Source organism: Eptesicus fuscus, chromosome 6 (assembly GCF_027574615.1).
Source record: "Eptesicus fuscus isolate TK198812 chromosome 6, DD_ASM_mEF_20220401, whole genome shotgun sequence".
NCBI lineage: Eukaryota > Metazoa > Chordata > Mammalia > Chiroptera > Vespertilionidae > Eptesicus > Eptesicus fuscus.
The window spans coordinates 101,876,332-101,897,665 of NC_072478.1; the positions used below are offsets into that span (position 1 = coordinate 101,876,332).

The 21,334-nt window shown below is 44.0% G+C and overlaps 2 protein-coding genes across 4 annotated transcripts in view; one reads left to right on the top strand and one right to left on the bottom strand.

Annotated features, from left to right (window-relative positions):
• Positions 1-2,145: 2,145 nt before the first annotated feature.
• On the top strand, positions 2,146-9,459 carry C6H5orf58 (chromosome 6 C5orf58 homolog). 3 transcript variants are annotated; one of them, XM_054717046.1, is made up of 4 exons: positions 2,146-2,262; positions 3,058-3,239; positions 4,355-4,448; positions 9,283-9,459. In XM_054717046.1, the coding sequence occupies exons 2-4, from the start codon at positions 3,231-3,233 to the stop codon at positions 9,432-9,434; spliced, it is 255 nt and encodes an 84-aa protein (XP_054573021.1). In that variant the 5' UTR covers positions 2,146-2,262; positions 3,058-3,230; the 3' UTR covers positions 9,435-9,459. The 3 variants fall into 3 exon arrangements, 1 of the variants encoding a protein (XP_054573021.1); XR_003619900.2 differs by lacking the exons at positions 2,146-2,262; positions 3,058-3,239 and adding an exon at positions 5,489-5,665 and having other exon boundaries at positions 4,359-4,448; positions 9,283-9,371; XR_003619901.2 differs by lacking the exons at positions 2,146-2,262; positions 3,058-3,239 and adding an exon at positions 5,489-5,641 and having other exon boundaries at positions 4,359-4,448; positions 9,283-9,368.
• Positions 9,460-12,291: 2,832 nt separating this feature from the next.
• LCP2 (lymphocyte cytosolic protein 2) overlaps positions 12,292-21,334 on the bottom strand; it is a 38,411-nt gene continuing 29,368 nt past the window's right edge. Inside the window, 7 exon segments of the mRNA XM_054717047.1 lie at positions 12,292-13,039; positions 14,894-15,049; positions 16,459-16,536; positions 17,337-17,431; positions 18,597-18,646; positions 20,026-20,155; positions 20,851-20,863. Coding sequence (XP_054573022.1) covers positions 12,917-13,039; positions 14,894-15,049; positions 16,459-16,536; positions 17,337-17,431; positions 18,597-18,646; positions 20,026-20,155; positions 20,851-20,863 — 645 coding nt within the window. The 3' untranslated portion in view covers positions 12,292-12,916.

The following is a 21,334-nucleotide window of genomic DNA, read 5'->3' on the forward strand; positions in this document are numbered from 1 at the left end:
TCCAGGTAACTGGGGTGATAACAGCTACCGCAGAGAGCTGTCAGAAGATGAAAGCTGCTAGCATAATGCAGGATACACAGTGAGTGCTCAAACAGTGCGTGTTTTCTGGCCTCCTGTGCCTCTTCCTTCTCCCTTACTGAGCACCTGAAGATTAGATGAAAAGTGCTCCGCGCGCATGTCAGAAGTAAGAAAATGCAAGTCTGACACTAGCAAGTGTCCACAGGTAGAATGTTAAGTGAGGGAAGCACTGGCAGAGAGCCTGGCTTGAAACTGCAGAACTGAGTAGGGTTGGTTCAAGAAGACTCCCTCCAGGACTAAGGTAAGCTTTGAAAGGCATCCATAGCACATGGAGAATGAAGGAGTCTTTGGATGGGATGGGATACTGAAGAGCATCTGATCTTAGGTTCTGCAAAGTGTGGGACCTATCCCACCAGGGATCTGAGAGATGTACATGATACATAGACACTAAAAATCATGTAACTGCACAAGGAGAGTCATTCCCCGTCCAAGTCTTAACATCCTGAAACATTAAGAAGAAAGTCTCCGTTTGTGCCAGACTACCTTTAAGACTTCTATAACATGTGGTACGAACCTATTTTAACAAAGAAAATCAGGCTGCAGGAACAGAGCCATCAGCAGGCAAGAATAGCTAGACGATTAAAAATAATGTTTCCTTTTCATTGTCTTTATTTTTCCTATTACCTTCTATTTATATTTTCTTCCATTTACATTGGTGACATCAAGCTTTTCAAGTAGACTTAAATTTTAAAGGGAAGCACATTTAAAATATGAAGGTAATAATGAAATAGCTGGGACATAGCGGCCCTATAACTAGTGACACTTAGGAAACACTGATCTAGCACATCCCTTTCTAAAGAAAGCAGATGAGGAAACTGGGGCTCAGAGAAACGAAGGTCCTCCTTTCCAAGAGTACAGAGCTGCCTGACCTGAGACTGAAGCTCAGTTCTCTTGTCCCCCTCCTCACCTATCAGACAACAAATTCTGTGTTAAATCAAAGGCAGCGAGATACAAATTAAACAACAGACTGTGTGCTGTGGGTTATGAGGAAGGGACTGGTTAGTGAGGCTGGTGTGTGTGGCAGTGAGGCTTAGAGAAGACAAAGACATGTATAGAAGCTGATACTGCAGGTCTGAGCTCCTCATCAAGTCGAAGGCATGTCCTGTGGGCACCACGCAAAGTCTCGGAGTCAGCCCCAAAGGTGGTGGTGGCAGAGACTCCTCTTGGAATCCAGCAAAGATGGCCGGAATCCCAATGTCTCTAGTTGGCAAGAAACCAGTGAACATCTCTCAGCTCATCTGTGCTTTTTCCTCATCCATAAAAATTTAGAGGAACGATGATAGCGCATATTTATTGGGCACATTATCTGCCAAGCCCCGTTGATGCATTCTCTCTCTTAACCCTCAAAAGACCACTAGAAGCCCGTTACTATCTGCATATGACAGATGAGGACATTTGGACCCTGAATGATTAAAGCGCTTCCCAGCCTCTTTATAGCTAAACAAGTGATGGAGTAGAATTCAAACCCCAGCACTTTCAGTCCAGAGTCTGGCCTTAACCACCCTCCTATGCTGTGAATATTAAATGCAGACGAGGCCTGTAAAGCACCTAGCACAGTGCAGGGCACATAGAAGGGAGGGGATGTCAGCACCTTCCTGCCCGCCCTCTCTGTGCGCACCACAGCGCCGGCCACTTTCAGCCTGGCATCTAGAACTTGCTCCATGGTCAGGCCATTCCTCAGACAGGACAGTCTCCCAGGAGATGGGAGGTGGAGACCAGGCTCGGGCGGAGGGAAGCGTGGGGTGAGGCCCAGACTTCTTTTTTTTAAATTTACATTCATTCCTCATTTTTAAAGTTAAGTTCACTATCCCCACCCGCCCCCTATATTTTTGTATAATCTCTCCTTTCCCCCTCGGACCTGAAGGCAAAGGAAAACGTTATTCCTGCTTGCCTGGAACTACAACTCCCAGAATGCATCAGGCAGAGAAGCTGGCCAATCAGGAAGCCCTCTCCCTTTTATGGCCGCTCGCCCCAGCCCTCTAGGGGTCAGAGCTGCAGTGACCCTGGGCCTGGTGGGTTGTGAGGTGCGCCAGGTTGTGGGCAGGCCGGGGATCCTGGGTTTTAGGTCATCCTAATCCGGCTTGGGGCCGGGGGACGGGACGGTGGAGACTGTTGAAATGTCCAGGCTACCCTAGGGTCCATCTTCAGTGCCGGAACTAGTGGGCATCGCGGCCGGAGCCCCTGGTGGGTGGTTGCGTGGGGCGGGGTGGTTGGCAGGCCAGTCCAGCAGGGCCAGAGATTGACCGCAGGGTCACATGAAGGCGGTTCACGTGGTCCCTGTTGTCCCCATCGGTTTGCCTAGGGCTCCGTTTCAGACCCTCAGGAGGGTTGGACGGGCCCCCAAAAGCCGGGGCTCCTCGCGGGTGTCAGTTGGGCCGAGGAGGAGGGGGTGGCGGTTAGAACGCGGGTGCGGGCCTGGGTGTGTCTGCTTCCGGCTACGGCTACGGGGTTGGTGCCTGCGGGTAGGTGTCTGGCCTCGCCCCGAGCCCGGTCTCCACCTCCCATCTCCTGGGAAGACTCTCCTGATGGAGGAATGGCCTGACCAAGCTGGCGGGGAGCCTGAGGCAGCCCGCCTCTGCCCCACTGGAGTGGGGTCTTGTCGCAGCTCTGCCCGCTGACCCCACCCACCCACCCACCCACCCATGGGTGCTTGAGAGCCCTCGGCAACCAGACCCTGAGTGGGAGGGTCAACTTTCTTGGGCATTTCACTGTCCATTTAGTGAAACCTACTTCCTCCTTGTTCTCTTTTCTTTTTTAAAAATTTACACTCATTCCTCATTTTTAAAGTTAATTTCACTATCCCCACCCGCCCGCTAAGTTTTTGTATAATCTCTCCTTTCCCCCTCGGACCTGAATCCTTCGGTTTGCCATACCCAAGATACAGCTGCCATTCCCGCTGTGGCGCCCAGGGGCTTGTGGGTGGATGCCAAGTGTGTTTTATTCATTGTCCTGAAAACGAAAATGTTACTTCCTTTGCAGTGGCTCTGCAGTGAGTTTGAGGAATCCGATAAATCCCTCTGACTCAGGGAAAGGCGGAGGCAAGGAAATAATTGTTTTCAAGGGCCTCTAACTGCCCACCTTGCACATTGCTGGAGTGGGGTGTGCTGACTGCTGACTGCGGCTTCTTTTTCAAGTCGTTTTGAGAGATTTGAATGGCTCAGGTTAGTTTGGTTTCCAGTGACCCACCTACGTTTTTGTTTCTGGCACAATTGTTTAAATATATGTGCTGTATACATAACAGAGTAACACGTTGATTTACGGATTTCACTCAACCAAAATTCAGAGGTGGAATTGGGTTGCCCTAATTTCCTTCGATAAAATAGAAGTGATCATTTTGCTATCCACTTAGTCAATGAATTATAATTGAATCTTATTTTGAATTTTACTATCTCTTTAAAAAATTTTTTATGGGGACCCTGTCACTCAAGAATAAGTTAGAAAAAGACAGTGACTTCCATGTAAACAATGATGGCTCAGGTGTCAAGGAGTTAGTGAGTGCAGAGGCTTGCTGAGAAGGGGATGTCTGCATCTCCCCTTTAAGGGCCCCATCTTGTGGTAATGGTTTGAGTAAAGAAGAAACTTCATCCTAAGATTTCCAGTTGGAGGTGTTTTGAGTTGAGAAAATCTATAATAATAAAAGCGTAATATGCTAATTAGAGCAGGCAGTCGAACGACCTTCTGGACGTCATTCCGGATGTCCTTCCAGATGAAACTGCAGCAGCCGGGGGGCTGAGGCAGAGGCAGTTAGGGGCAATCAGGCAGGCAGGCAGGCAGGCAGAGCAGTTAGGGGCGATCAGGCAGGCAGGCAAGTGGTTAGGGGCAATCAGGCAGGCAGGCAGAATGGTTAGGGGTGATCAGTCAGGCAGGCAGAATGGTTAGGGACAATCAGTCAGGTAGGTGAATGGTTAGGGGTGATCAGGCAGGCAGGCAGGCAAGCGGTTAGGAGCCAGCGGTCTCGGATCACAGGGAACCATGCGGGGTCAAGCCTAAACCAGCAGACGGACATCCCCCTAGAGGTCCCTGATTGTAAGAGAGTGCAGGCCGAGCTGAGGGACGCCCCCCTCCCCTGCACAAATTTCATGCACTGGGCCTCTAGTATTAACATAATAAGTTGATATCTTTTTATGTTAGAATTCTAACTATAAAGACTACTATTTCACAATTATTTATTCTGAAATAATAGGTTTTCCTTTTAGAGGTATTGAAAATTTAAGTATTTTAATAACACATAAATGCTTCTGATTTTACACTGTTTTTGTTTCTCTTTTAAAATCAGATGTTGAACAGTGATGTTTCTGACCATAGGCTAAATGTAGAAGCCATAATTCAAAATATTAATACAATTTCTTTGGAGTTGAAGAAGATGAAAGGTAAGTAGGGGATCACTAAACTAAAATGTTTGCATGTCATTGTTATAAAATAAATAGTAGAGCCATTTTTGCTTCTGCTGGGGTGTTAGTGAATTTTGCCCACTATTTAGGACTTTTCTGTTTCTTAAGAAATGCTTACATTATAGTGTGAACTAGGATCTCTAAAGATGAATTATGTTTAAGCATTGATCTAGGAGTTAGCCGGCTTGAATTCCCATCCTTGACACTAACAAGCTTATGATAGTCTAACCTCTCTAAATTATTGCCCTTTCTTCCTTTCAACAAACTATTACATGACAATGTCACATTCTACAAAATTCAGTGTCTTTATCCATTAATCCTTACTAAGCCCCTAAGATTCCTTACAAATTAAAAATTAGTAGTTTGTTTGATTCTGTGAGTTAAGGGCTCTTCATTTTAAACAGACTCATAGAGTTGGATTAGACCTCATAGGGCACGATGTTTGGGCACTCACCTCACAGACATATTCTCTTTTAGCCCAGGCATGTGAAATTTCCACGACTGAACATTTCTAGGGGTAATCTCTCCCTGACCAAACTTTCCCCATGTCGGGGAACTCCCTATCCCACCAGTCACCCTGTTCCATTTTAAGATTGCTGCTCCTTACGGACTAGCTGCAACCTGTTCCCCATTCCTTTCACCTGCTGGTCCTACTTCTAACCATGAAAACTACATAGATTATGTAGTTCTTGTGACAGCTCTTGGATATTTGAAGATAGCCTTTGTGTCAGTTATGAGGCCTTCAGCTACATGTAAAAAAATACCAACTTAGCATGCTTATAAGTAAGGACAAGAGCAAGAAGATCCAAGGTGGGGCAGCCTACAGTGGATTCAGAGTTTTAGAAACTGCATCGGATACTGGGTTCCTTCTCTGTTTTTTCTCTGTTATGTTCACTCTGTTCATCCCTCCTCATGGTCATTACCTGCAGACTTGGCCAGACACTACCTCTGCCTCTTCTCTTTACATAAGCCTTTCCCAGATCCCTCCAGCATATGTCCCCTTTCCTGTCATTGACCAGATATGCATCAAAGGCAACTGTTGGCAGCAGCTGCTGCCAAGGGGAAGAGGACTACCAAGACCAGTGTGGACCAGTCAGAACTTACTGCTGAGGCTGAGGAGGAGAGGACGACCACACATGGAGGCAGAGTGTGCCGCCAAGAAGAAGAGGAAGGTGGCTGTTAGTTAGGACCAGATAGTGAGTGCTGTGACGCTATTTCCACCTGTTCCTCCCAGAGCAGCATTTCCCAGACTTCGCTCTGTGAACCCCGCTGTCCTAAGAGATGTTAATAGATGGGTGCGGGAACAGTGGATTCCACATTCTTCCGGGACTTAAGTTGGGGAAGTGCATAATGCTCTGTATTTCACAAATTTACAGTACACATTAGCAAAGGCACCGAGGAGTCCGATGTAAAGAAATCTGGTTAGCTTTGCTTAATTCATTCTAAAACCAATCTCAACTTACAGCGAGGATTATCTTCTAACATGTAAATATGCTAAAACTCCCATTGGTTCACTCTTGTCCTCCTTGAATGGACTATCAGACCTCTTGAGACCAGGCCCCAGCCCATCCAATCTCTCGTCTCATTATCTCCCCCCTGCATGTGCTGTGCTCCTACCATGCTGAACTGTGGTTGCTTTTTTTTTGTATCTGTGTTTTAACACATGCATCTCCTTCTGAAATGCCCACTGCTGCACCCCCACCTCCACCCCCCACCCCCCCACCCCCCCACCCCCAGTTTAGCTGCTATTTATTATACTGTGTTAGTCAAGGCTAGGTAGGTTGGAAAACTTCCTTTAAGCCAGCTTGTTACCCCTTCTACCTTTTCATACCATCTACCACACTGTGTTGTAATTGCATGTTTACTTCCTTTCCCTGTCCCTGCTCGACCGGAAACTTTTTAAAGGTATTCCTAGCAGTTAACAGTACCTTGATATCATGTTTCTTGGAAAATGTTTACTTAATGAATAATTGGTTCTGGATGCTTGCACTTTAAAAAAATTCCTCCCAAACTTGATTATCTAACTGTTCTAGATAATCCTTTCATGAAGTAAATTAGAAATAATAAATATGATATACATGTCCTGAAAAGTTGTGGGGTAGGTCAGGCAGCTAGGATACAAGGGGCTTTTGTAGATGTGTAGGACGGTAGACTTCTGGTAAACATCGAAGATTAAATGAACACTCTGTTTACCCCACTCTCCCCCAAAATAATAATGTCAATAAATAATCATAACATTTACCATAATCCAGATATCCTTCTAAAAGCTTTATATAAGTGGCCTCGGTTGTCATAACAATGCTGTGTGATAGAACATATTACCATTGGAATTTATAGGTACAGAAACAGACATGGAGACATTAACTAACTTTCCCGAGGACAGATATCTAAGTTAAAGTGATGTCAAACAGACAAAAATTCATAAGACAAAGAGCTCTCAAAAAGTGTTAACTGCAAAACAGAAAGCTAATGGAAACAAACAGAGAAGTTTAAACCCTAAAGTCCAAAAATCTAAACTGTGAACTGGCTGGGTAAAGCAAAGAAATAGCCCAAAGACTCAACACACGGTTGTATCAGAATCCTCTGGAAGTAGTGGGGGAGGTGGAGCTAAGAACAGGAGGACTGGTTAAATGTTTAAGAAGTCATAGGCCCCTAAGGTCTCTTCCTCCTCTACAGAACTGGGCAGCTGTTTCTCTGTGACAGAGACGCGAGGTTTATTCCATGAGAGGGTAAAACCAGGGATCCCTGGCCTGCAGCCATTGGTCACAAGCCGAGGGGGAGAGTACTGTACTAAAAATGAGGGTATTAAGACCAAATTGACCTCTAGCTTTCTCTTCCCACTTGCCTATAAAACACCAGAAGCCTGATTTATACCCCCGAGCAGATTTTTCTTTCAGGAATATGACCAGCCTAAGAGAAAAGACCAAAAAATAATGATAGCACAGGTTTCCCCATGAGCCACCCAGTCAGACCAGCCTACAATACCGCCTACCACGGCAAAGAGCTTCTCTTATCCTTTTAGTGCCACGGCCTCAAATGTGAGAAAACAGCTGTGGCACAGACATTAGAGGAAAGCATCTACTATGAAAAGCGGAGACAACAAATAGATTCAATCGAGGAGGAAGAAAAACAAATTATGAAGGGAAATAAGAACTCCAAGAAACTGTAATCTCCACAGAGGAGATGCTATGTCTATGAAAAAGAACATGAAACTACAAAAAATATTTAGAGAACAGAGGGAGCTCTTGGAAATTAAAAATGCGATAATAGAAATAGACTCTGTAGAGGCTTAAAGATAAAAACGAAGAAAATACCCTAGAGTATAAAGAAAAAAAAAAAAGAAATTTTTAGGGGGGAAATGACAAACCAGGCAAAATGAAGTTCAATATCCAGTAAATAGGAGTGTTAGAACATAGACAATGGACAAGGAGAAATTCATTAAAGAAATAGTCTGAGGAACTCTTCCAGAGTTGAAGGGTATGAGTTTTTACAGTGAAACAGCCCAACACAATGGATGAAAACCAATGCACACCAAAATACAGTACTGTGAGCTTCAGAACACTGGGAGAACAAAGATCCTCGAAGCTTCTAAAGAGAAACAAGAGAAGCTTGAAAATTCTCAATAGCGACACTGGGAGCTGGAAGAAAATGCAGCAGCGCCCTTGGACATCTGAAGAAACATGATTTCCAACCTAGATTTCTATATTCAGTGAATCCATTAAGCATTTGTGTAGAGAGAGAACTTCTCAGACATAGTTTTCCCCCTCAGGAAGTTACTAAGGTTGTATTCCACCCAACAAGGGTGCAGACCAAAAAGAGAAAGACGTGAGATTCTGGAAAAAGGATGCTCCACACGAGGGAGGGTGAATGGAGTCCCTAGGATAATGGTGAAGGGAGCTCCCAGGATGCGAGCTGTGCAGTGGTCCTGGCGGGCCTCGGTCCAGTCTAGAGAGGTCAAAAGGCTCTGGAGAGGAGAGACTTTCAACTGTAGAATAGGTAAGCTCGTGACTGGACTGGGAGAGGAGATTTACCCAACTGGGGGGAATTTGAGATATGTTCATGTTAATTAAGCAACAAAAAATGAAATTAACTGTGGCTGAGTGGTAGCTTAAAGGAAGGGAAATGTCATATTACAAGACTCAGCTGTGAAGAATACTTACATAATGAACAGTTTTAAGCATTAAATACTGAGCTAGCAAAAATTGTACTCAAGTATATTGGGGATGAGCATGAGTAAAAAGCGTTATATCTTAATCTTCTGTAATCAGAAGCAGATAAGTAATACTTGAATTTGAAAAAATAAAATATGCATGTTATTTAGAAATATGGAGGTAATTCCAGCCCCCACCACAAAAGAAAAAAAAAAGATAAGAACTCCACAGACACAAAACAATAAAAGCAATAAAAACAAAATGAGCTCCAAAAGTTAGAAGTGGTTGCTTTTGGGAGGTAAAACTGCTAGTTTTGTAACATGCCTCATAGACCTATTTGATTCTTTATACTATGTGCATGTAGAACACACAGAATAATAGGTTTAAAAAGTGTAAATAAAATTTGCATAAATCAAGTTGCAGTTTAGTAAGATAGCTGACAAGTTGGGCTAAAGAACCCTTCTAGTAAATTTTTGTCATGCTTATTTTTCAGTACAGAAATTTGACTTGAAGTTACAATAAGCACACCTAAATTGTGGTTTGATCAATAATCACTTAAAAGAAAACTAAATCAAGAATTAGGCAATAGCTACTGAAAGCAACAATAGTTGTCTAGGACATGTGTGCTACAATATGATCCCTTCTGTTATTGTTTTACACAGAGCGCTCCCAGTTACTGCTTTGTGACCTTACTCTACATTTTAATCACCCTGTGAAGACAGATGACTCCAAGGAAACAGAAAGAAACAAGCCTCTCTTTGAAGAGTTTAAACTATCAGATGTATCCCTTGCTTCTAACCGTTTTTCTTCCTAATTTCTTACTTATCTGTTGTGAATTTATAACTGTATGTATTGTTGAATTAACAAGTATCTTGGAGAACTTAGTTTACTAATATATTTAATATAATAAAATAAACTGAGTTATAAATAATCATTTTATGTTCCTGAAGGCTGTTGTATTTTAATATTTCAAAGAATGGCTGATCTGTTTCACTAATGGCAATGGTATGACATAGGAAATTGGCCATGTGACACTGCTTATCATTTACCTTATGCTTGATTTTGGCTCAGGCTGAAGGAGAGTCACTAAATTATAAATGGATGGTATGAGTTTATGTTAATAAGATGTTTCCTGATAGCAGGTGCCCAAAACAACTCAAGCTAACTGAAGCATGTATTGGATCACGTGACTTGGAAATCCATGGTGGGAGTAGATGTCAAGGACTCCGATAATTGACCAGATGTCTCTGTCCTGGTTCTGTTTCTGTGCATTGGTCTCATCCTCTCCTGTTATGGACTGGTTTCCTCCACGAGACAAAAGGAGGGTAGAGGCATGGCAGCAGACAACTCCAGGTGTGCAGATCCCTAGAGGAGAGAGACCCTCCAATTCAGCCTTTGTGTTTAGCATTCCAGGGAAGGATGCCAGCTTTGGTTAAGATTCTTATTCCTGAGCAAGGTCCTAAGCAACTGTGATTGGTGAGGCTGGGTCATGTGCCAGGTCTGTGGCCAGAGGAGGAGAGGCCCTACCAGAACGATGGAGTTGCCATTGCCTGAAGAAGGGGAGGAAGAATGCTAGTCATGAAAACGTCAGGTACTCACCACTGATTTCAGTCATGGCCATGGGATAGCTTTTAGTTTTATAATAATCTTTACCCTAAACTTCCTTACTTTGTCCCTTTCCACCAAAGAAGTCTTAAAATAATAGGTTTTGGTTTATTATGTAAACATGATTCACTACCAAACAGTTGCTTTAAAATCTACCATGTCCTTAATTTTAGACTAGAGGCCCAGTGCACGAATTTATGCATGGTTGGGGTCTAGCTGGCTTGCCCTGATGGGGGCTGATCGGGGCCGGACCGGACCTTCGGGGGGGGGAGGGGACACAGGAGGTCGGCCAGCCCCACCCCAAATAGGGGGGCCGATTGGGGGTGGGGCTGGCTGGAGGGGAGGGGCTGCAGGCAGTTGGCTGGCTGGCCCTGCCCCCGATCGGGATGGGGGCCGATTGGAGGTGGGGCCGGCTGTGGGGAGAGGCCATGGGAGGTTGGGGGGGAGGGGACGATCAGGGCCCCAATTGGGCCAGTTGGCCAGTACAATACGTGTCATAGCGACTGATAGTTCTGGTCATTCCAGTCTTTCTGGCATTCTGGTCGCTTGGCTTTTATATATATCTATATATGTGTGTGTGTGTGTGTGTGTGTGTGTGTGTGTGTGTGTGTGTATATATATATATATATATATATATATATATATGTGTGTGTGTGTGTGTGTGTGTGTGGCTATATATATAGCCAAGTGACCAAATGGCGGAATGACCAGGATGACCGGTGGCCCAATCGGGTGGGAATGATAAGTGGAGGAAAACTGCTCATCGTCTGGACCATCAGACAGGTGTCCAGGAGAGGTGCCCAGCACAACCACCATCTTCCTGCATTCTCTCTCCACTGCTTACTACTAAAGAGGTCAGCCACATCACACCATGGCCTCTCTTTAGAGGGTTTGTCAGCAGGGAACTAAACCGCATTACCTGTCTAAGGTGAGGCTTAGAAACAGAAGCTGTAAGTGTCCCTGACACTAAAGTGCCTTTGAAACTTCAACTCATCCGAAAGCCAATAGCAAACGTGTATACACCCTGCCAAGGTCTTTGACAATAATAACTCCCCCCAGCCAGGCCTGCCCCCAATCGCCACCCCCCCAACCCCACCCCACCCGTGCACGAATTCATGCACCAGGCCTCTAGTTTTTTAATATAAAGGATAGAATACTATGAAGCAAGACACAAAGTCAGCTCACTCCATAATAGAACTTATAATGGTTGCTAGACTCACTACCCAGCACCAAGCTCAGTATTTAACACAGAACAGGCATTGAATAAATGCTAGTTGAATATCCTATTGAATAAACATGTAAATAAGTGCAGGTTTTTCAGCTTTAAAACTCCCTAGTTCTGGACCCTAAATTGAGAACTTTGGCTTGTAAGGATGATGTTTTGTGAAACATCATTTTTATCATCATTGGTTAAAAGTATCCACACACTCATCATAGCAAATTGTCAGTTTTAACCTGGTGACACTCTTAATCCCTTCCATGTTCTATTAGCTCATGAAATGAAGTTGCAAGATATTCTTTGCCACTCAGAAAACATGTAGATTAAGCAGAGAAGCAAACAAATTTTCTCAGTAAAAGTTGTGGAAGAATAACCAAGGGTCCAAAAGGGAACACTTGAAGAACCACTGAATGCCAGGTTTTTGTTTTGCAAAATGCCTACTGCTTGTTAGGTGAGATATGTTAGCTAGGGAAAGAAATGCATTCCTTTGCAGAATTTATAAAGCTCTTACAGGAAGGATGAGGAAAAGGTCTTTATGACAGTTGCCGGGGATAAAAAGAGGTGGAAGAAAGGTTATCTGGCCAGAAATTTTTCTGTGTATATTCATTGCTTTTTTATCTTCCTAGGAAGACGTTGGTAAAATCTACAACCGAATCCTTGACATCTACTCCTACCATGGACTTCCAAGTCACATGACCCAATACATGCTTCTTTATACTTAAATGCAAGTGTATTTGATTTAAAATGTTTTCTTTTTGTAATTGTAGCTTAAGTTTGCTTTAAAACAAAAATATAATAGTACGGACCAAACAGTAAAGTCAATAAAGTTGTTTTAGGAACCCAAAAGTAAAGCAAAAGGCAAATTAATTTTTAATCCCAGGAAGTTATTCCAACATGCATTTATCTTTTCATAAAAAAGTATACAAAATCCCCCCAACAAAAAGAAACACCAAATAAGAAAGGATGAAATATTTTTGAAGCCTTTTAAATTATTGCTGCTAAGAAAGTTAATTTTAGTAATTTTCAAATTACTAGTATACATATAAAAACTCATGGTTGCCACTGACTGACAAGGTTTGGCTATCAAAAAATCAGTTTTATGTGATAACAAAAGCAATTATTGTTTAAAAGTTTTGAAACTTGCCCCAAGTTATTTTTGTAGCTGTGGAAACTACTGTACTTTGAAACAGGTATCAAAAATGCACATTATTTGTACAAATCATTACAGTGCACGTCTATAGTGCAAGTGTGCACATTATCACTCATGCACTTCACAAACACTGAAGAATAATAAATAAATTATGGGACACGTGACAGTCTTCATTTCAAACACTTCGTTAAGCGAAAGGACCAAACCCTCGTGTTCATGCTGAGGGGTTTGATTCAGTCCTAAGTGTCTGTCCAGCCACCAGGGTTGGCTGATCGTCCGCACTGGCAACAGTCAGGGAAGGTTCGCCTGCTCGGCTCATGTGCTACTGGCAACCCGCCGAATGGGTTAACGTGCACTGGTATCTGGAACCGCGGTTTTTCCCATCGATGAGCAGGAGCGGCATTTTCCGGAAGTAGTCGATAATATCCGACACAGACAAAAAGTCCTGAAAGATTTGAAACAGGGAGATAAATCAATACTGGAGCAGGTAGCATGAATTTCACCCTCAGTTTTTTAATCTGCATAAGATCCTACCTCGTGAAGTTAGGAGGATTTTTATTTTTTCAATGTAAAATTTGACAAATGTTTTAATGATTTCTGCTGTAGGACTTTGAAAAAATGATTCCTCACCAACATCCAATATACTATGGATAAAAGACTATATATACACTGAGTGGCCAGATTATTATGATCTCTGAATGCATAATAATCTGGCCACTCAGTGTATATCCTATATGATAAAAGGCTAATATGCAAATTGTCGCCTCAACCAGGAGTTCGACCAGCAGGCAGGCCAGCCAACTGCCCATGTCCCCTCCCCCTGGCCAGGCTGGCCAGACCCCACCCACGCACGAATTCATGCACCAGGCCTCTAATTATATCTATATCTATATCTATATCTATATCTATATCTATATCTATATCTATATCTATATCTATATCTATATCTGCTGAGTGGCCAGATTATTATGCATTTAGAGATCATAATAATCTGGCCACTCAGTGTATATATACATATATGTATGTATGTGTATATACATATATATATATATATATATGTATATATATGTGACTAATTTTTGTAACTTCATACAGGGGATCATATATAGAGGGGTCTAATTATGACGCCTTTGCCTTTACCTCTCTTGTTTTTGATTTTGGTTTCTGAGTCCCATATCTCAATCATTAATATGTGAGGAGATGTAGGAATCAGGAGGCCACTGTCCCTGGTGTCTGGAGGGACATCTGCAACATGGCATAATAGTTCCTTCACGATCTCTCTGCTACCTGCCCACTGCCACCCCCGCACTCCTCAGGGCTCTGTGGCCGAGTCTTTGCATTCAGTGCCTGGATCACCCTATCCCCGATGGCCAGGCTGGGAAAACCCCATCTATCCTTCTAGGTGAGTCAGAAGTCACCTAGGTATCCCGACAGGACCACGCATTTCCTCTAAGACCACACTGCTAGACACCTCCCTCGGGGCAGCTGTGATTCAAACACTTGATCAAAATCATGTGGGGTGGGGGGAGGTTTCCTACTCATTTACATGATTGTAACTTAAACATATTTGGAGTGAAATGGAAGCTATGGTGGGCTGTTTCTCAGTCTGGGAATGTTTGGTTCTGCTGATCCTCCCTCCTGGAACTTTGAACTTAAAGAACGTGTTTGGGGCAGTAAATTTAGCTGTTAGTTTCCTTTGCAAAAAGCAGCCTTGAAAGGCTTTCCTCATATAACCTGATTACCACCCAAAAAGTGACTGGTATAAACCTCGGCTGAACAGAGGAAGATGTCTTTGGCAATTTGGCCACCTTCATTAGCCACACCTCCAGTTTTAGTAAGAAATGAACCAAGTATCTAAATAATCACCAGAACAAACATTCTATTTTTCCCTTTTCCATTTGTTGATTTAAAATACAGCCTTATAAATACCCTGCGATCTTACATGGAAATTAGGTGGCAAAGATGACGGAGAAAGGACTTGCCTTTGACACCATCCAACTGGATCTCTTTTGAAAAATTTAAATGTTTACATATACTTTCTGATTTCAAAAGTTGCACATGTGACTTTAGATTATTTGGAATAAAAGGTAAAAGAAAGATTCCTGTGGTAGAGGTGTGGCTACTGTTAATATTTTGTTTTATTTCCTTTCAGTAAATGAAGGGCTTCACGAACATGATTTAACTAAAGCTGCCATACAGCATGGACCTGCAAAGAAAGTTACAGGGAAGTTCCATTCGGTAGGTATGCAGGGAGGCAGAACAAGAGAATTGGGGTACATTTTGCAACTGAGGTCCTTACCTCCTTTCCTCGGAGCCCAGTTCCCAGCATGTAAACGTGGCTTTCCTCCATGTAACGGATCTGGACGTTGTAGACCTTATCTTTGTATAACACCATGAGGACGTACGGATTGCTTGCTGTTTTCTTCGAGCTGTCTCTAACCAGAAAAGTGCCATCCTAAAAGGAAACATTCGTGTGGGGATGGGAACAGTAAGTCAACAGTGGGCCAGGCCAAGCCGGTGAACATTCAGGTCCCAAACTGCTGAAATCCCAGGAATGGTTATGGGGAAGGACAGCAAAGAAAGGTCTAAGTCAACCTCTGCAGTCTCTGCTGGAAAAGAATGCCCTCTCGGTAATAAAACACGTAGGCGGGTGAGCGGGTCCAGGGCCAGGTGAGATAAGGACTTGATTGGTCAGCTAAGGATATAGCTCCCTAGTCTTGGGAGCTAATTTTCTTGCCCTTTTTCCCTCAGCCAAAGTCAGAAAAAAACACCCAAACGCCTTGAAATTCACACACTTTTTTAAACCTCCTGACCTCCAGGGGGAGTGTTTCATCCCTGAACAAAACTGCATGTGGACTGTCTTTGTGCTTATATTTTTTTTCTGATATTTCCTAAAATAGTGTTGTGATTCGTCCTGTACTTTAAATTTCTATTTCATAAATTATTGCTATCTAAATGAATACTGTAAAGATAATGATATTAATTAGAATTAATTAGTAAGAAGGCACTCGAGCTACTTCGTGTACTGAGTCAGGATGGCTTTACAGAGCCATCAATCTGCATTAATGGCTTTCCCTCGTGCTTTTCATTCCAAGTTAATGAGTAAATTTCGGTCAGAACATCTCTGTTGAAAAAATATAGCCTTGGATCAGTGATTTAGAGGCTTGAGTTCACTTTAGAATCACCTGGAGAGTTTTGAAGACCCCCCACCCCGCCATGCACACACAGCGCCCCTGACTAATTCAGTCAGACCCTCTCCAGGTGAGACCCAGGAAGCAGGATTTTAAAAAGCTCCCCCAGGCGATCTGCAGGTGCAGTTAAGGTTGAGAATCCCTGTTGTGGACTCAGATGTGAAAGATGCAGGGTCTTCGCTTTCTCCTCTCTGATTCGTGTAGATTTAAGGTTAAGTTCAGCACCGGATGACAAGACATCTGGTTAAGACCCGACAACATTAAAGGGCAGCTAGACCCTTCCAGAGGAAAGGGCCTGGCTGTGACCTCTTCCCATCGTCGTCCGTGTGAATGGCCACTGAGTATGAAGAGGAAGCCTGAACCAGTAAGATGCTGGAACTCTGGGGGAGAGTCTTCTTTGGACACTGTATGATTCCTATGACAAGTTGGGCCTTTTGGATGATAAAATCTGCGATTCTGCCAGCCCAGTGCAGCCTTCATTGAGATTTTTCCCGGGGCCCTAGGATCACTGGGACGTTGCTGGGAGGTATGAAGCCAGCACTAACGGGTCCCCTCGGTGTAACAGCATGGACCTAGCAGAATCCCTAGCCCGTAAGTGGTACTCAGTAAAAGCCAGTCCCCTTCTTCCCCAGCCATTAAAATTTATACTTAAAAATAAACTTTAGCTCAGTACCTGGTTTATCCTTCTAAGAGCAGCTTCTGCCTCCGGTCGGGTAATATAAGAAACGTACCACTCTTCACTTAATGAATTCTGAAAATGTAAAAAATACAGAATAAATTATGTAGTTACATAAGTAAAAAGAAAGGCCTCCAAGTAATAATTTTCATAAATCACCACCTCCATTCCATGAGGTTTGAAACCTTTGTTTTCTTAATTTAATATAGAATCATTCAGGTAAGGCTAAATAGAAGATATTTCCTGCAAACTGCTTTTTATCATGACACTGTTTCAAAGGTATCTGCAAATAAGTATTTCTTATATAATGGAATCTCTAATCAGGAAAAATATAGATATAATAATTTCTTCAGTTTAATAGAATAATAGACTTAATGAAAAATATGAATTAACAAGCATTTAAGGGACTTATTCAAGGACATAAACTAGAAAACAGATGAAAAATAGGATTATGGTACTCATTGTTAAGTGCAAAACACATTTGCCATTGGAAAAGTCTTTAAGAACACCAAGGAAAAAGAATATATTTTTCACCTGGATCCTTCCTTTTAATTATTTTCACTTAGAAACAAATTAAGGCCATGACCAGCCGTGGCATGGCTCAGTGGTTAAGCATAGACCTATGAACCAGGAAGTCCGGGTTCAATGGCACATGTCTGGGTTGCAAGCTCGATCCCCAGTGGGGGGCCTGCAGAAGGCAGCCGATCAATGATTCTCTCTCATCATTGATATTTCCATCTCTCTTCCCTCTCCCTTCCTCTCTGAAATCAATATATATAATTAAGGTCAAGAAGATAAAAGTACAAAAGAATATTCAGTGGGAGTTTATGATGATTCATCGCTGGGGGAAAATGAAAACATATGTGTGTCTTTACCTCTTCTTCCCCAGGGGACGGTGGCCGGGGTTTGGTTGGAACTGGCAAGGGAAAGTTCCTGCCTTCTGACCTGAGCGGCGGTCTGTTGCCAGGACCTTCAAAAGTACAGCATTTGGAAGTTAATTTACTGCAAACCCTTTTTCACTTCTGTCATAACACCCCTCCCCCCAAATGCTCTTGCAGTCGCTTCCAGCAACTAACATTTCTGGAAGCCTACTGCAACAACAGTTTCCACCTGCTCAAAACCACCAGGGCTGCTCACATGGCTCTGTAGCCGGGGCGCTGGAATGTCATAGTACCACAGATCCGCGTGACTCCTTAAATGTGTGTTCCATAACATGAAGTGACTAGCTCCATTGGTGAAAAAATCACAGTCATCCCAATGTGATCACCAGAAAGAATATTCAAGAGGCAGATCTTTCATAGACTCTCCAGCCCCCCAATCCCCCACCTCTGCCCAGAATGGATTCCCGACCACCAGGTGGTGACAAGGCAGGAGTGAGGATAGTTATGTTCTCACATGCTCACAAAGAGAAATGTCAGTTGCCCAAGACAAGGTGAAATTACCTTGAGAATATTGTTAGCTTTTAGAACCAGAGTTTGCTCCCTGCTGCTCACTCTCTTTGAACACCTGGAGGAGATATCACTTAAAAGGCACGGCCTCACCCTAGCTGGTTTGGCTCAGTGGCTAGAGTGTCGGCCTGCAGACCAAAGGATTCCGGGTTCGATTCCAGTCAAGGGCACACGCCCAGTTGCAGTAGGGGGCATGCAGGAGGCAGCCAATAGGTGATTCTTAGCATTGATGTTTCTATCTCTCTCTCTCCCTCTCCCTTCCTCTCTGAATCAATAAAAATATATTATTAAAAAAAAAAAAAAAAGGCACAGCTTCACCCAGACTTACCGAATTGGAATTTGGTTGTTGGTTTCTCTTAATCTGTGTTTTAAACATGTTTCTCAATTTATAAGTCAAGTGTAGGTAGATTCATTGTGGAAACAAACTACAGAGAAAGCCAAGTAGTATGCCAAGCCTGGGAAAAACACCAGGCCTGGGAGGTCACCTTGGGAAGGTCAAAGGCCAAGGCCGCCTTCGGGAGGAGGTGTGTGTTTCCAGCAGCCTCGGCGCACTGCAGACACCGACTTAAGTGCTGGCTGAGGAAGTCAGGTGCCTTTAGGAACCAACAGAACCAAGACGCTCGGGTCGGTGACCTTGTCATGAGGGCGTGTTGCCCGGAGTAGGCCCCTGGGTCCCAGACCACAAACCTTGAGAGAAGTACGGCGGCAGGGAGGCGCTCTGCGGGAAGCTGCTGCTGCTGTGGAGGGAAGAACACACGCTCAGCTGGGGGAGGAGGAGCCAGCGGGAGGCTGCGTGAAGGAGACAGGCCTTAACGCTCCTTCCTTTGTGATCACTTCCCACCCAGCCCTGGAACCCTGGGAGCCGGGCCCGAGAAGGAACGGGGCACATGCATCCCACCACCGTCCAAAGTCTAGCAAGCTTCACAAGCCGCCAAACAAAACCAAGAAAACTGTGAGTAAGGGCATTTACAAGTGACTCCATATGGTTGGCTGCAGTTTGGGGCTTTTGAGTTTGGGGAATGGCAGAGTCCTCTGGGGAGAGGGCCTGTCATGGTTAGGGAAATACAGAAATGCGCATGGAGTTGGGGAGCAGGGGAACCCCAGGGCCTAACAGTGGACAACGAGAGGGTGGGCTGGTGAGGAACAGAGACCAGGAGGCACTGCAGCAGCCGGAAAGGGATTCTGGGGACCCTAAATGCCATCTGTCCCTGCTGCACGGCCATGCCCCCACCCATTAGCCCAAACCTTCTGTCCAAGTCTGCTCTGCTCAGCAAGCTCCGGGGAGTGGTATTTTGTAAGAATGAAGGCTAGGGCAGGGCCCCGTGTGGGGCGGACGGTGTGGAAAATGGCAGGCGTGGCAGAGGAAGAGGCATAGCTGGAAGGGGGAGAAGCAGCAGCAAATCAGAGCAAGAGGCACCCAAGGAAGATTAAAAGAAATGAGAATCCTTCCAGATATTTGGCGGGGGAGAGGGGCGGCGTGCTGATGGTTGAGTTTCCTCCCGTATTTAGAGCGGGACTGGGCCTCTCCCTTTGGATATTAAAGGAGAGAGCGAGCCCCAAGGGCCGGAGGTCTCGGGGGACACCAAGAGGCATCCTGTGGGCTTGCTGAGGGAGAAACGACCCGAGTCTTTCTCCTGTTCATGCCTGTGGCCGGCCTCGTTGTGGGCCCTGAGATATGCCACTGCTGTTGAGAGAGAGGACCTGCGGGGAGGAGTCTGCACAGTGAACTCTTCGCACCTGCCAAGTACATGGTAGGCTTTCTCCATCTCCCATTCAAGGTGCACAGTGAACTCCAGGTACTCAAATAACTGGGTTTCTTAAGTGGTTGTGTGTTTGTTTTAACTCACAAAGTGAAAATATTCCCCATTTCCTGCCAAAGAGTCCATTCTTTGGGATGACCACAAGGCATTCTATTCTGTACCTCTCTGACCCTGAGCACAGACTCAGAGGACACAGTGGGTTAAGATGTATGGCTCTTTGTGATTAGCTTGGTTTTGGTTCTTAAGACCCAAAATGTTCTGATCCTACTATACACTGGCTCATTCAGCTTACCTCACATTAGCTCGGTCTCAGTGGACCCAGATGTTAACTTAGATCTTAAGGACATTGCACAAACCTCTCTGAGAATGCTCCGAACGCGTGTGCTGATGGGAAGGAGGGCTTGGGCGATGGCTTGTTGGATCTTGAAGGGAAAGTGTTGGAGCTCATGGGGAGCAGTGTTGGCTGGGGCAAAGGTCTTTGATGCACTGTGGGAAAGAAGAAAAAAGTAAAGCTGATTATCAGGATCCAAGTGTCATAGAACATTCCAGAACTGCTCCCCCATTAGAAACAACTAGTCCAAAGAGAGATACAAAAATCCAAGGAAGATTAAATGTAATTAGGAAGTGGCTGGTAGGATGGAACCCCACCTCCCAAGGACTTTCTAGAGACTGTTCATCTTGGCATGCATTTTAAAATACTGCCATTCTGTATCATTCTCTGCAATACACATTTTCCTTTTCTTTCTTTTTCGAAATGCTAAGTTGGCAGAAAATTATCAATCGGAAACCATATGCATTTTAGAAATGATTCACAAGTTTTGTTTTGTTTTATGAAAGCCAAATTTCATGCTGTCTCATCCTTCTGCAATTGGTGATCCTTTATCCATATGCATGCGAGGGCACAATAGAAATGTTTCCATCAAACCACACATGCCATTTTTCACTCGCTGTACCGTTAAGTAATTTGCACCGATACGCATGAACTTAATAGTTCTCTTTGGTAATCCAGCCAAACAATTCCATTTTATTATAGCCATGCAGTGTACCACATGGTATATGTCCATTTAATACTAATTTAACAAATGTAATTGACTTGATGGTGTTTCTGTACTAAATAATTTCATTTGAATGCCTGAGCAGAAAAATGAAGGGATGAGTTATAAATTGTAAGATGAACATACCATCATCTTCATCCTGGTAAAGGGAAGAAAAAATATATATTAGTCTATCATCAAGACGATTCCTCGATCACATAAATGGCTCTATTTCACATTAGCAGTGTGTGACTCTGTAATGAATATATTGTAGGGAGCAGAACTAGTTAAGTGGTTTATGATTCCTTAATACAAACTGGCATCGAACAACACTCCACCCGGAGTCTCTCCCTATATACTTAGCATCAAATAGGCCCCGAGGTGCCTAAAAGGGCCAAAGACACAGTAATGACACTATCTACTACCTGCCCCCAGTGATTCATACATGATCTTTCATCCAACTTCCTTAGCGACCCATCAAGGATTTAACATCCCCGTTTACAAATGGAAACCAGCTGCTCAGGCGAGACTCCTAACTTGCCAAGGAATTGTTACAGAACTGGATTCAACCCTGCATGTGTCTAAGCCAAAGCTCAGCCTTCTTTTGGGCTCTACCGTGCAATGACCACTC